This window comes from Rhinichthys klamathensis, unplaced genomic scaffold, assembly GCF_029890125.1.
Source record: "Rhinichthys klamathensis goyatoka isolate OS25496 unplaced genomic scaffold, OSU_Roscu_1.1 h1tg000088l_1, whole genome shotgun sequence".
Taxonomy (NCBI): domain Eukaryota; kingdom Metazoa; phylum Chordata; class Actinopteri; order Cypriniformes; family Leuciscidae; genus Rhinichthys; species Rhinichthys klamathensis.
In genome coordinates, this window is record NW_026606628.1 from 300,094 (window position 1) to 316,161 (window position 16,068).

The 16,068-nt window shown below is 38.4% G+C and overlaps 1 protein-coding gene across 5 annotated transcripts; it reads right to left on the minus strand.

Annotated features, from left to right (window-relative positions):
• Positions 1 to 947: 947 nt before the first annotated feature.
• si:ch211-67e16.4 (uncharacterized) lies at positions 948 to 12,704 on the minus strand. Of its 5 annotated transcripts, none has more exons than XM_056251678.1 (8): positions 12,613 to 12,704; positions 11,992 to 12,523; positions 8,693 to 9,136; positions 3,873 to 3,920; positions 3,556 to 3,770; positions 3,316 to 3,475; positions 2,953 to 3,062; positions 1,316 to 1,524 (listed from the first exon to the last, which is right to left on the minus strand). In XM_056251678.1, the coding sequence occupies exons 1-7, from the start codon at positions 12,676 to 12,678 to the stop codon at positions 2,959 to 2,961; spliced, it is 1,569 nt and encodes a 522-aa protein (XP_056107653.1). In that variant the 5' UTR covers positions 12,679 to 12,704; the 3' UTR covers positions 1,316 to 1,524; positions 2,953 to 2,958. The 5 variants fall into 5 exon arrangements, with proteins under 5 accessions (XP_056107651.1, XP_056107655.1, XP_056107653.1 ...); XM_056251677.1 differs by having other exon boundaries at positions 2,945 to 3,062; XM_056251676.1 differs by lacking the exons at positions 2,953 to 3,062; positions 3,316 to 3,475; positions 3,556 to 3,770; positions 3,873 to 3,920 and having other exon boundaries at positions 948 to 1,524; positions 12,613 to 12,703.
• Between the last annotated feature and the right edge of the window lie 3,364 nt (positions 12,705 to 16,068).

The window sequence follows — 16,068 nt, forward strand, 5'->3', positions numbered from 1 at the left end:
TATTTTAACGAATGGACCAAATTATTTAAAAACACCCTGAACCACTGCGGTCAAAAACATTTCAACAAGCTATGTGGGCCAACATAACTAGGACATTATATATATTGTGATCAACATAACTGATGATCACAATATCCTTGGACAATATGTTTTGTACTTTTTCCATTTACATTTTTATTCAGGACAGTTTATTGTAGAATGTATTTTATTATACAGTCACGGTTGTTAAATGCTTAATGTAATCTAATTAGGTAGAATTGTTGGTTGAGTTTGCAAAGCCAAAGGTTGAATTAATTTGAGGTTTGCACAGATCAGTTTGCAAGTTTTTTAGGAACTTTATTAACCATTTGACAACTTTTTTTCAAGTTCCACCATTAAAGCTGCAGTCGGCAAGTCTGGCAGATTGAGTGGATTTAGGAAAATTTTGAATGTTTACAACTCTCATGCCCCTCCCCCACTATCAACGGATACCCTCCCACCGAGTTCGTGCTCGTCAGTGCGTGTGCACCAGATTTTCAGTGAACCCGCCCGTCTCATCAGCATCCATCAACACCATGGAGTATTTGGAGGTATGCTGTCCTGGCTAATCTACCGATAGATTGCAATTGCTAACGTCATTTATACTCTAAATGAGCTTACTTGATTTTCCGCCATCACTCTTCGTTACTGCGCGAACTTCTGCGAACTTCAGGCGTGTGCATGTGATTGTAACTTGCGCGAGGGGTGGCGTGTGCCCGATCTGTGATTGACAGTCAGATCTCACACCCCCCTACGCTGATTGGACATGATGAACCGGGAGCTGTGGATTTTTGCAAAACAAATAACACGCTCAAGGTGGAGTTAGAAGATCGGGTTTTTTTCTAAAACCACTTTATTTATGTTGTTCTGTCAGATTATAGTGTCGATTTCACTGAATATGATCAAAAAAATGTTGCCGACGGCAGCTTTAATTAGCGTGAGTTTCTGCCAGCAAGTAAACACTGCATCATTGGTAAGTCGGTCTGTTCTGTGATAGCGCTGAGGGCATCATACCCTCATTGATGCCATGTGCTGGTGCTGATTGGGTAGGACTGGGCCCGAACTGCAGCAGCAGGTTATATGTCCCAGCCTCGGACAGTCCCCTTCTCAATCCAAGCCCACCTCGGTGCGCAGTCATCCCTCCTCGCCTGCGGGAGGAGATCAGGCCGCCCCGCTGGGCAGGTGAACTCTGCACTGGAGCGCCGTTAAACTGCGCAGCCTGCGAGGCCATCAAACAGGCTTGTAGTTTGCGTTTGGCACGCCAGCGGGCCACTCGAAGGCGAGTCTTTTCTCTTCGTTCTCTTACCAGGTCTGCAAGTAGAGCCTGTGGTAGAGTCTGCTCCAGCTCACGCCGTCGGTTTGTACCAAGCCCTCGGTTTGTGTTCCGGCCTCTTAGACTCAAAGTTCTGCTGCGTTTGTACTCTTCATACAGGTTCAGGTTCAGGTCCTTACGTCTCGGACGCACCTGCTTTTGGACCCCTCCCACACACAGCTGAGAGTCGTCATCTAAATATGGGCAGAGAGGTGAGAGATTAAATATATTAATACACATATTTAAACCTCATCAAATTCTGAGCCACTATTTCAAACAATAGCAGCATGCTATTGTTTTATATGATGTTAATATAATTTACATTAACACTCATAAGTACTCAATATTGACCTAGGCCAACTGAAGCCCATCTCAAAACTACTATATGATCAAGTAACTAAAAAGTAAAATATACACAAACACCCTCAAACCTAAAGAGATGCACAGTGAAATATTACAGAAGCCCTCGGAAACTTATTCTAACACATTATTAAACAGGCAGTGTTCACTTTAAGACAATGCCGAGTCGCAGGGTGGCACAAAAGAATCACTTAAATGAATCACAATTCACATGAAACTGACGAACCAGCAGATCTGTTGTGATTCCGTGCATACGCAGCTCCGACATGTGTGGTGAAAGCAATGGTTTTAATGTTACACGTCAGCTTTTTCCTCTCCTGAAAACTGTTTTGGCTGCTTACTGCAACATCACATCCTGTCAGTTTCCTGATAACTGGTAACCTCAAGTATCTTCTTATCAATGTTTGCTGAGCAAGTTTCAGATTCACAAAAGCAAAGATATCTACGTTTTTAGAATGCATTTGGTTTTACAATATAACCTGACGTAGTTTCATAGGGGTTTTTTATTTTTTTATATGATATTACTTGAAAGATTACATAGAATATTTGTAATTTTCACACCATGGGAAAAGTTTAAACTTCTTAGGCCCGGTTTTCACAGACAAGGCTTAGATTAAGCCAGGACTAGGCCTTAGTTCAATGAGGACATTTACAGTTGCAATCAAAATAATTAAACCCCCTTGACCTGCAAGACATTTTGCTGCCAAGAACAAAATTGTATTTGTGTGTGTGATTCTGAGAATGTTAAGTTGATGAGAAATTAAAAGAAAAATCCAATTGGCTCTTAACATTCGTGTTCAAAATTATTCAACCCCATGGAGACTGTAAAAATGTACAAATGTGTGCTTTTCTAAAGATAGATTTTTTATTTTTTTTTCATCTATAACAGTTTAGTGGCCAACTAAAAGTGATATATATATATATATATCACTTTTAATTTGCCACTAAACTATAAGAAGCTTTTATAAAAGTGTGCATTTTGAGCCAAAACAATGGCACTGATATATTTAAAGATATGCCAGTGCAAGTCTCTTTCAGTTAAAACAGCTCAAACATGCATTTTAGGCTTAAGCCTTGTCTAAAATCCTGATGTTTTAAAAATGATGATTTTAAAAAATGGACACTGACTGTGGACACTTTAATAACCCTAATTTACTACTACTGAACAATAGATCAAGTAGTTATTAAAATATTTATTTAACAGTATGCAATACAGTAATTCTTTGTACAAGCAATGTATCAATCAAAATGGACATTTTTACAATAGATTAGGAGGATGTCCTTCCTGGGGCCAAACGCAGGTAGTCTTTGATGCATTTCTCTGCCTCTGCTTCTGTGGGAGTCAGGAGGGCACTGTTCCTCATAGCTGCAGCTGTATGTTAAATAGATAGGTTATTAGTTTACAAAGAAACAAAACAACATTTTTATTTCATTTATTACTGAACTTTACCTGAACAGACAAGTCTGACTGTGTTTATGCATGCAATGTCAGCACAAGTGGAACAAATTCTAGAGCAATTAATTGCAAATGTTAAAATTAAAATGTATTCATATGTGAATTGACTGAGATCTGTAACTATGATATCACTACAATACTTTTATTCTTAAAAGAATTCCATTCATACCTATTATTAGTACCCCAATATTTGTTTTTCTCAAGCCTCGCTTGTCTCCACGTCCGCACCAATTGAGCTGTTTTGCCACGTTTGAGGCAAAGACCTTGTTGCAAATTCTCCCCACGGTCTTTTTCATAGTTTGACCTCCACTAACAGACAATCTGTTCAACTAAAACAGAGATTGAATATAGCATGTAAATAAAAATTCACCAAAAACTGCTTTATTTCGATCATTCCAAAGAATCTTACCAATTTTTGCATTTTCCCTTTGTCTAGAAGCGTTTGCTCCAACCGGTCAAGATCCTCCATTGACATCAGAGGCAAGACGCAATCCTCGTCTTCATCCTCCATCTGCAGTGGGGGTTCAAAGTGCTTGTCCCCCACAAGACACTGAACCAATGCAGTCAGGTGGTTGATTTTCCAGTCCATTTCTCCCTGCCACTCAAGAATAGCCCTCTCGTCAGCTGCAATACCACAGGTGATTTAGCTGGGACTGACACTGAACAGTAAACCTTTATAAATGTATGACCTTAACTCGACATTGTAAATGAAGGGATTAAACTTACCTGTACATTTATTATTTTCAAAACTCTCTGGGCTCGCATCTGACATGGCTGCAAAACAAATTTACAAACATGAAAACCTTCAAATTTTCTAACAGTAATCCATTTCAGAAAAACAAAGAAATTGAATTGGCTGTTGTTAGATTCATGTTGAAAAGCTGCTTAAATGAAACGATTTAATCAAAGAAAAAATAAAACTGACCCAAACTTCTTCAAAAACTAAATGGGTCCAGTATTTACCTTTTTGTTTTTAAACAATGACTTTAACAAGGAATACTTTCACTATGCATAATTACAGGCATTTTTGTAAACGAAGAACAGACAACAGTTTGAATTTTCTTTGTCTGTCTGTCGGTCCCCAGCTTTCTTTTTAACTTCTGCTTAGCAAACACACACATTAGATTTAAAACAAATACAAACGAGTAAAAGCTAGAATTAAGCCTTTATTCTTAATATATTTGTCGATTTAGGTTGAAGGTTTGTCCTCAGGTTACATGTCAACCCTGTTGCCATTATAACGCTTATTTAAATTTTGTCATAGATTATAGGATTCGGTCTATATGGCAACATCATCTCTGCAAGGACATGTTTCCTTTTTATGCTTCTTTCAACCCTGTTACCATTTTGTACAGTAAACGCTGGTCTGATTATTGAAAATGATTGTAAAGTTTTCACATTCAATTCTCTCAATAAGCATATAGTGTCATGACCTTTCCTTGTCTAGCTGAACTCTGTTACCATCAGCCCTGTTACCTTTACAATAATTTATCTTATCCAAACCTATATTAACATACCTTGAAATGGTATAAATTTAAAAACACTATTCTGAAATGTTTAAAAATGTACAAAAATAAAACAAATGGTCTTAAAACCATGAATGTTGGTTCAGTAATTAGAAGTCTTAATATATGATAAACACAGTGACCTTTAAAGTTTTAAAGTTCAAGTAAAGCAGTTAGACTCACCTGTTCATGTTGATGCATTTCTCTCGTGATTCCCCTTCACTGAATGACTTGCGATGTGTATTAAAACATGAACAGCTTGAAAGTTTTTTATTTTGAATTCTGACAATTTTAACATGAATATTCATTAGAAAAGGATTATCAGTCTCATTCACTGAAAGCTCCTTAAAAACATTTTTTGAACAAAGTATTCCATCATCTGGCCTGTGCTATGAAACATGTAATGATGTAACTTACAATAGTAAACAAAAACTCTCAGAAATGGATGCCCTGTGTACCTGGCCTTTTCAAATAAAACATTTAAATAACATTTTCATGAAATAATCAACATTCATTATTGCATGAAAATATTATTGCTGGTCTCAAGAAGAAATATTTTCCACCTCAGGCCCAAATTACCAAGTTATCTGATGCTATTCATTGAAAACATAAAATATATTCCTGTTACAGTTTAAACATGATTCAGTATTCTAAAGATATTCAGTAAGGCATGAAATATTGTAATTTACTGGTTACTTCAGATATGCTCTAAATACGCAGAATATTACAAAAACACAGTGACGGGGGGAAAACGTAACAGGGCTGAATCCAATTCAACAGAGTTGAAAATGATAACAGGGTTGAAGTGTCTACTGTTAATGAAATATGCATTAATCGATTCAATCATACATTAATTTATTTATTTAAATTTTGACCACTCATTACAAAGTACCTCATAGCAGAACACATGTAATACAAAGAGTAACATATTCATTTAGCATGGCCCATCTTTGTGAATTTAAATGTCAAGATGTCACAAGGTTCAGTCAGTGGAGGTTAAGATCCATCATAAACAATGGATTACCCAGAATCTCAGTCATCCTCTCTCTCTTTCAGTTACATCTGAAATATTGTGCAGCTCATTGACTTGGTCACAAGTCATTTTACTTGGTGCCTGAATGAGCACCCGATGGAGCCTCAATGTTGATGGACTCAAGTGCTTTTATGATCACCTCACTTTTAAGGCTATGCTGGTTTAGGTAAGGCCATGAAGAGTTGCACCTGGGACGTCCTGACCCTGACTTGTCAGTCTGACTGCGGTCCTCTTCGGGGTTGCAGTAACACCATCAGACTAGGTTCGGGGCTGTCTGGAGGGGAGGCAATTATTTTGAAAAATGGTTTCCTCTTCTGTCGTTCTTTGGCTTCTCTCCACTGCTTGCGCCTCCATCTCTGAGCCTTCTCACACAGGTCACCAATTCTCTTCTTTTTCCCTGTCTCAACATCTCTTCTCCACCTCTCTCGCTCAGTTCGGAGGTACCTTTCCCTGCGGTCAGGATCAGCATCCCTTCTCGCCCTGTATGCTCTCTGTTTTTCAGCAGCTGTTTTTGCCATTACAGAGTCTGAAAAAAGGAATCCAATATGAAGACTTGCTCAGCTTCTCCATATTCCAAATGAATAGATTCTTTAAACTCAGCATGACTTGATATGTACGAATTCATCATATGTACAATGAGCCTTTCGTGAGTACTGTCAATATTATGACCATTTCAACCTTGTAATTTTCAAACCTTAATTCTGCGTTACAGTGTTGAAGTTCAGTGTAAGACTAAAAATGGCTTGTCACTGCCATACACCACATTCCTCAGACCGCAAAACTGAGTATTGAGCTTTGAAATCCTAACCTATTAAAAAACAGGTAAGGTACAGTTCATGTGGATTGCAGTACACTTTTGCAACTGGTATTAAAGCAATACAGCCTAAGTTGTGATTATGAACAGCTCATGAATTTCTCACTGCTGCTCTTCTGTAGAAATTGGCTTCAGAAAGCAACTTTCACTCTTTCCATCTCTTTCGCAACATATCCATGGCAGGTGTTTGTAAGTTTTGATTGTAAAACCAAAGTGATAAACCATTGGTACTTGTGAAGATAACCATGATTTCCATTTTTAGTGCATTTTCTTCTTGCTACAGTGGTAAACAGCGGTTGCTGCTAGTGCTCACGGACCTCAGTTCAGAGTCAAACAATGCGAAAAGAGGTCTGTGGCCGACAGGTTTGGACCACACAATCAAAAGCAAGTGTCAAAACAAAAATATACCTCTAACCACACGATCAGATAATTTATCAGAAATATTTTCTCCGAAAAAATTGTTGAATATCCCTTAGATGTTGTTTTAGGATACTTGTCACAAAGTCATAGAGTTTTTCAATGAAATGAGAGCAAGTAAACTTTTGTATTTTATTGGTTTTATTGGTTAATACTACATGGTTATATAAGTTTTTACGTAATTATAAAAGCTTTGTCTTGACCTGACGTAAAGTGAAGCACTCTGTCATTTTCATAATCCTTTTTTGGTGCACTTCCACTTCAGTAAAATCAGTTTGACCACAGATCAGAACTTTAAATTTCTTGCAATTTAATAAAAAAAAATAAAAAAAAAGGCTTTTTAAAAATTCTGTCATCATTTACTCAACCGCATGTCATTCCAAACCCATAAGACCTCCGTTCATCTTCAGAACACAAATGAAGATACTTTTTAATGAAATCTGATTGACTTCTGTTCCTCCATTGAAAGACTATTCACCCAAAACTCTGACGCTTTAAAACGTTCATAAATAGATCATAAATGAAATCCATATTTATCAAGCGGTTTAACTAAAGTCTTCTGAAGAGTCACGATCGCTTTATATAATGAATAGATGTAATTTAATGTCAAGCACGTACGGTTGAGCTTCCGTTTACCATGTTTCGGAGCTCTATTTGTATGTTCACTGTTTATGTATTTTAAAAAAACCTAAATTAGATCTGTTCATCGTATAAATCGATCGATTTATTTTCTCTGATTTTATAAAAAATATCTACATTTGTGTTTAAAAGATGAACAAAAATCGTATGGGTTTGGAACGGCATGAGAGAGTGATTAATGACCGAATCTTAATTTCTGGGTGAACTAAATCGTTTTATTACCTTATTAAAAAAACACTGCTACAATAAACTCCGATGGTTAGCATCTATCTTGCTGTATTAAAGGGGCTATATGTAGAATTCAGAAACCCTTGTTATTAGCGACACCGGTGGCCGCTAAGTGAACTGCAGCCAGCAACCTATTGCTCGTGCTCGCACTCGAGCACAAGTAACATACAGGAGACTGAACGTGATTCAAAACCCTGATATACTCACGGCGAAGACCTTTTTCGTTCTTCACTTAGAAGTAAAAAGTTGGAAATACATTTGCAACAATATACTGTTATCAATCATCTAGAATCATCCATGCTGCTGAGACCGACGATTCCAGCTCTGCGATTCACCGGCATCATGGTGACAGATGAGGTAATTATAATCAAATTATCATAACAGTGTAATTTTAAAGTATATTTGAGACTATAGTTTGAATTAATCCCTTTTCTTTGAATGACACGTTGACATTGCGTTACACAATTAGCTCTTTCAGCATGATCCTGAATATTGTATTTGCATTCATTTCATGTGACATTGAACAGAAGAGTGGATCTTGGGAGTGCGCGTAAATGTCACATCCTTTGGATTTTCCCGGCGAAACAGAGTCCTTCACACAAAAATCAGGCTTTCATGGAAGTCGGGGAATTTCTTGGGTTTTTTTACGTTTCGTTACAAGCTGTATAAAAATCAGCTTTATAAAAACGTCATACTATAATTATTATTCCCTTGTCCAGTATATAAAATAAAAACAAGCTTTTTTTATGGAATTAAGCTATTACGCAATAATTTTTTTGTCAACCATACTTAAAAAAAAACATATCTTGGCGACATATGTGTGATATCTGGGATTTAAAAGCCTGAGAAAAGAATACATGTTCATAATACCCCAAATAAACCAGTGTAAAAATGTAAATTTTATACTTACAGGTGGTTGGGTCCATGTTGATGAATGCTGGGATTGCAAGGTCTGCTGAAGTGCCTGGACTCTGAAGAGCTTGAAAGGATGCAGGTAGATCTAGTGAGAGCCCAAGCTCTGGTTCCCCCACTTGATGGTGCAGTTCAGGGTTGCAATATTCAAGCCTAGACATGCTGCCAGCTTCTGCAGGTTCATCCTTCACACAGACAATTTCAACCTCTGCCTCCTCCTGTTTGATCTTCAGCGATGGTGCTCCAAAGGTCACTGTACTTGTGCTTGTGGTCTGGGATGACAAGCTTGGATCTGCCATCATGGGTGCAGAGAGGACGCTGCTGTCGGACATGTCTGTGTGCCCAGTCTCTGCAGAGGCCAGAGGGGTTTGGCCCCATATTGGATCACTGGTCTCAGACAGAAGCCCCTGACTGTCCACCAGGTGAGGGTTTGAGTTATCAACTATGGAAACAACAAAAGTCACTTTCTGTTGAGTTGAGAGAAAACATTAGGAAAGTATAATACACACTGCCTGATTGAAAATAATAGTCATATTACAAAATTCCTGAACTGTTTTCCTTGAACTTTTGAGTAGTGATAGTGGGTCATTTAAGTAATGAAACTCATTTTCATGTCCCCATCATAACTGTCCTTATATATTTAATATAACATTAAAGGTGCTATATGTAACTTTTCTTCTAAAATGAATCCTTTTTTTATTGCCTGTGTGTGAAGGGGTTGTAATCACACATTACAATGATCCACTTGTCGGGTTTTGCTATTACCTCTGAAGGCCAGTATTCCTATTTCTATGTGAGGTCTCCGGGTCGGATTTTCTGCGAAATACATCGGATGTGACGTGCATGCGCGCTCCCGAGCCTCTCTCCTTTTTATATACAGTCTATGCGACGGCACTTCAGCTGACGACATGGAGTCTGATAACACCAAAAAACGACCTGCCTCCAGCACAACACACACTCCAACACAAACCCCACATAAATATAGAAAACAAAAATGTATCTGCTGAAGCTCGTCGGGCCAAACGTCAATCGGATCGACTTAGGACGAAAACACGGATCAACATCGGCAGAGCGTTTGAATTATGGAGAGAGCTCCGCTATTTATATTGTGATAAATTACAAGTTTTCAGATATGCTGAAATAATGGTAAACTGTAATGAAATAGCAAGGTAAACTACAACATACATGAGACAAGAAATGAATACAAAAGACTGTTCCAGGATAAAAAAAAAGTAGGTGCTTTAGGATGTAACTTTTATTTTATGTACTAGATCTACTGTCTAACGTCATTCATCCCACTACTATCATATTGTTTATAATACACATTTCCAGACACGTTCAGTACAGTAATGTTACTTCCTACGATCTTACTGTTACACTGAAATTGTTCAGTCTAGTTCACTAACCGTTTTCGTTATCATATTATATATTCATCTAGGCTATGTTGACATTGCTGCCTGATTGTGAAAGATACACGAATAGTTAGTGAAATGCGTTGTGCTAGATAACACCACATGTCGGCTAAATGCAGTCAATGTAACGTTATCATGGTACGAGCATGGAGTATTAGTTCAACGTCAAGCTGATAAAAGTAGCCTATTATTGTAACGTTGCAGTGGGAGTTTACATGAGTTTCCAGCATGTTGTGTGATGAAAGTCTCAGTGTGGCCGGTACCATGAGCGCTCGCTCTTGTGTTCGAGCACGTGCAAGAGCACGAGCGCTCTTGTAAAAATTGGTTGCAATCTAAAACATCACCCATAGAGGCCACTAAAAAATACATATAGCACCTTTAAACTAACATTTATGGGGATTGAAATAATAATTGTTACAATTCAAGAAGTGGCATAATTTCGGGTGTAGAACAAACTTCAATAAGTATTAGCAAAAGATTTGATTAACTCTAGTAATAGTCAGTTTGTCCCACTTTGAAACTATGCAGCATCCTGTTTGCTAATATTGTAGTAATAATGATACTTGAAATGATTCTCAAGTTAACTATGTAAGCACACATGCAGTGGCTATATAGTAAATAAATATTGTATAAAATAAATGTTTATAGAAAATCAGTAATTTGTGTATATGATAATGATATGTGCCATTGTTAAATAGTATATGTAGTCTACCACCCTATTCGAAATATCAATATCGGCCTTTAAAAAATAAATGCCTACCGCTAGTTCTGAGTAAATGATACAATTAAAATACACAGTGCAATAGGCCTATATTTCTATATATATTGTACACTGTATTTATTGTGAAGTAGTGGTGTACTTTACAGTGTTGAGAGTGTGTCTGGTCTGCAATCCATCAATTTTCAACAAGATACCTTTGCATGTATCAACCTATTATGGATAATGGAATAGTATTGTTCATTCCTGTTATGCAGCACCTTTTGGTAACTTCTTAAAAAGGAATATGTTTGGAGGTATGCATATTTTATGGAGGTATTATAAAAGTGTAGTGTATAAAAGGGTTTCCTTCATGTAAACAGCCCCTTAGTGCTTTTCTTGCATATACATGTGGACATTTGTTTGTTGTTTTGTGGCGATATTTGCTTGTATCGTCACTAACAGTGGAATAGTATTGATCATTCCTGTTATGCAGCTCTGTAACTTCTTTAAAATGAGTACAGTATGCTTGTGTTATAATATAAGTATTGCTATAAAAAATGTTAGTGTATGGAAGTGTAGTTTAAGAAATTATTTACACAATGGCAAGAAAATTAACAAGATGAAACCCAACAGGATGGAAATACAGAGCTAGAGTTGCTCAGTGAGGGATTGACAGCTGAAATTTAGACAACCACACCCATTTCTGTAATTTATTTAAACATAATAGAATGTTTAAAGCACAAGACAAAGCAAATAATTCAACAAAACATCACAAAGGTATTCTAATGAACTTCTAATACCTAGCTAGAAATGTCTCCAGCTAAAATTGTGTCACTTCCTGCTGATATTCCCAAGAAAACATTTCAATCAAAGAAAAAAAAATTACCATCTGGAATATTTCTTAATAAATTGCCAGTTTTATTTTAGCGGCAAAAATGACAATACACCCTCAAACTAAAGTAATGAAATTATTTAAAATTAAAGGGTTAGTTCACTCAACTGAAAGAATAAAGTCATATTTTTGGGTGAACAAACAATTTAAGCCTATGTTGTGATACTGTTGATTAAAGAAAACTAACAAACATGATTTCTATCTCATCTTTGTTATTTTAATCTAATACATGATGGGAATATGAAAAGGTACTGTGCATCACCCATACATGTTTATTAGCTGACGTTTCATACCTTTATTAACTGATGATCCATGGATCTCTTCAATGTGGAAATCAGCAATGTGATTCTCATTTCTTAAGGTTTCTTTGGGCATGTGCATCTGATGTCTCACCCATGAGGGTCCAGCTACAGGGGCAGGTTCAGTGACTCTCGGTCTGGGAAAGGGGTTTGGGGCTTTGGCACACATTGACACAGTGCTCGTCTGGACTCTTCTGCAGTGTATCCCTGTGGATAATACCATGTCTCCATCTCCCTGATACAGTCTATGGTTGGCGTCTTTAGCAGCCAGGACACTAATGTACTTGCGCATTGTTTTCATCTGACAGCGGGACGTCTCCAACATTCTCCGGATGTTCTCATTCTCCTTCTCTTTAGCTGTCATCTCCCGTTTGATCTCCTCAAATTTGAGCCCGACCACCCGGATCATCTCTCCTAACACGGTCTCCACCGCGACGTTCACGGCTTTCTCTATGACAGCGCCCATTTGGCCCCGCATCAGAGAGATGGTCAAATTCACATCCATGCTGACGGGCGCAGATCTGAGCTGGGTCGAAAACGCGACTAAAAATATTTTATGGCCTGATTTGTATTCGAGTAGGCCTGTATTTTGTGCAAAACGTAGGCTACGTTTACCAGACAAACGCACAGGCTCCGTCCGCCATTGATTGGCCACGCAACGACAACACTGAGACGGAGCATGAATCACATCCGGTTCAGCAGGAGTACACGAACCCTCTGTAGGAAGCATATAATGCTGTCTGAATAAAAACGTACATAACAGTTACGCTTATGCTTTTTTGCATGCATGTACATCACCAGAGTAAGATGGCAGAAATACCCTCACAAAATGCACTGTGAAAAGTTAGTTTGCAAGTAGTAAGGAGGGAAAAGTAAATAAACTTGCAGGCCCATTTAAAAAAAAATCGGAGTTACACTATTAAAAGTCTGGCTATTAAAATAATGGGGTCATTTTTTATGTTGGACTAACTTAAAGTAAGGCATTTTCATTAACACTTTTTTATACTGGTTGAAATTCTCATCACATCATGATGATAGCAATCAATAATAGAAGTGGTCTAAAATATTAAAACATGATGAACATGATCTGTCGAAGTCACAGGACCAATAAAAGTCTGTCCAATCATTGCTTTCGACCGGGTTATTGCTAATATCCCGGTTTTGAACGGGTTATTGGCTGCATGTAAACGTAGTCAGTGTCTGTATTTAGTTTGTTCTGTTCAGTCAGTCTTGGTCGGTTGTTAGTCTTGTATAGTCGTGTTAGTGTGTGTTATCTGCCTGTCTGAACCTGCCTGTTAGTACCTGCCTGTGATTATCTTAGTAAATTGTTGCAATTGGAGCCTTTTTGACTTTGTGTTAGTGATGGGCAGATTAAAATTGTCTCGCGAGTTTTGCGTCATCTGATCGGCTTTTCTGGATCGGCCTCTATAGAGACAGCCGATCACACATCCCAAAGCAATTATCGGCCGATTGTGATCGGCGACCGATCAATCGGAGCACCCTTACATTTTATGGTTATCGGTATCGGCCATTTTCAAAACCGATTTGCCGATAAAATAATTTTATTTTGAAATGCGCTATATTTGGCTCTAACCCACATCTGTCGGAACTCACCACTCTGTAGACTAGACTAATGTCCCCGCCCATCTGATTTGTTGGGAGTCACGAGTCCGGCCAATCAACGCGGAAAGCTGAAGGCACTGAAAGTTTTGCACTCTCACACCGAAAGCACTTGCTGACTGGAGCTGCTTCACTGATCATCAGTTGTCTCTCAAAGGCAGCAGCAGACTTTGCTGAAGAAGCAATAAATTACTACACTGAAGTTGCAAAATACCTCAATATAATAGAGCCCTGTGATTTCCGCGATGCAGAAAACAGACGAAAATCCAGTCATAAAAACGGAATTTACTGTATAAAGCGGAATGTCACGGAATTTGTCAACTTTTTGATGAATTAATAAAAAGCAGGTCAGTACAAATCAAATCGAATTTCAAACCGCAAAAAGACTATTTAAATATGAATCCTGCGTGTCTCTAAATGAATGGCGCAGACGCGTGATTTCATTTAATACCACACACACACACACTGGAGCACGCGTGACGCTTGCGCTGTTTTCAGCCTCAGGCGCATCATTATATGAGGACATGATTGCATAAACATCCTCTCCAGAGTGGCTTAGTCACTTCATGAGCTTTTTAATGCTTCAACTGAGAAAAGTTATCGTCATATCATATCATAAACACACAGAAACTCAAAGATCTCCACGGCCTATTTGTCAAAACCCTTTGTTATTCTTAATTTTGACATTAATTTACATTTTTACACCAGACATATATCGGTTCAAAATATCGGTTATCGGTCTATTTGATCTGTAATAATCGGTATCGGCATCGGCCCTGAAAATGACATATCGGTCGACCCCTAGTCTAAATGTGTTTATATACTGTATATATATATATATATATATATCGTCTGTGGAAGGCGTAGGACCATAAAATGTTTGTCCGATCACTGACTACGTTTACATGCAGCCAATAACCCGTTCAAAACCGGGATATTAGCAATAACCTGGTCGCGCACGGCCATGTAAACACCGGCAAAAACCCGAATATGCTCATATCCCGGATTTTAAAAACCGGGATATGATACCTGGGGTACCCCTTTTCTAACCCGAATTTTGGTCATGTAAACGCGCATCGGCATATCCCCATAGTGATTTGTGTTCTGCGCATGTTCTATTCGCAAGGAATCTTGGTCTTTTGAGTAGAGGAACTTCTCGGCGCATACAAAAACCTGCGTGCAGTATACCGGAAGTAAACATGGCGAGACGCAGCTAGCACAGCATACTTTTGGAGCGAGGTCAGTACCAGCACCAAAGCGCAAACAAAGGCGATCGCTATCTGCCCCGAACTATTCATTATCCACGTGCTGCTGCTGTTGTTGTTGTCTTTGGATACAGGAAGAAGAATCGGAAATGACGCATATTGCGTCTTAAGGTTGTCCGTACGTCTTGACGCTAACCGTGCGTCGCCGTTTACATCGGGATATTGCAATTCCATGTATACAGGAGAAACTCTCTCTGCTCACGCATGTAAACGGGTTATTCCTAATGTTTCAGAAACCCGAATAGTGACCTTAACCCGACCATAACCCGAAAATTGGCTGCATGTAATCGTAGTCACTGATGAACATAACCAGGTGAGGTGATACAGATGAAGGTGATTAACAGGACACAGGTGATGAAGGTGAATTAATGATGGTTGGCATGGAAACAAAATGAGTGGCGGGAAAACAAAAGACATGTGACTAAGAAAGAAAACAGAAGATCAAAACAGACACAAACGTGACACTGGGACAATCTTGCGCACTTATGCCGCGTTTCAGGCAACCTGTAACCCGTGTTTTTTCAACTCGTAACTGGGAGTACATCGATCTAGTACGAGTTCACGGGTGGGAAGTCACGGGTTTGAGTGCCGTTCCAGTGCACTTTCACGGGTATAAGGTTGGAAAAACACGGGTTACAGGTTGCCTGGAACGCGGCATTACTTCCTGTTGCTTCAGTCCTCATCTTCCTTCATCTTCAGTCCTCAAAAACGGATAGAAAGAGCAGATTGAAAGATATGTGTGTTTACATGAAGAGAGTGGATGTGGTTTGAGGTTGGATTATGTTGTTAATTTGTGTCAACAAACTTGCTTGGTCCATAGGTTATAGCTTCTGCATGATGTGGAAATTATGCAGAGTGAGATGCAAAAGTGTAGGCATAATTGTTATTGTCTTTTTTACGGGTAACTCTGAGTTTGTTCCACAGAGTGTCAAACGTTTGATGGTACTGCCAAATTTAGTTCATCATCAAGAGATTCTTCATTTTGAAATATTCTCAATACAGTCTTTATCTGTTGTTACATAAAATACTGTATGTTCAGAGGCATGCTATCTGTTTTTCTCTCACTTTTAGGAGTTATGACTAGACATGCTCATATTGTGACTTTGCATACGTCTATTTGTGGGTAGTTGTTAGTTCCAGTAAGAGACATTTCTGTCTTTTAAAGGTATAGTTCACCCAAAAAGGA

Coding starts and splice junctions, on each gene's coding strand:
- si:ch211-67e16.4 (XM_056251676.1), bottom strand. CDS start 12,678: ATGCTCCGTCTCAGTGTTGTCGTTGCGTGGCCAATCAATGGCGGACGG. Junction 9,137..11,991: donor TGGATCATCAGTTAATAAAG/GTATGAAACGTC, acceptor TTGTTTCCATAG/TTGATAACTCAAACCCTCAC. Junction 1,525..8,692: donor CAACATGGACCCAACCACCT/GTAAGTATAAAA, acceptor GCCCATATTTAG/ATGACGACTCTCAGCTGTGT.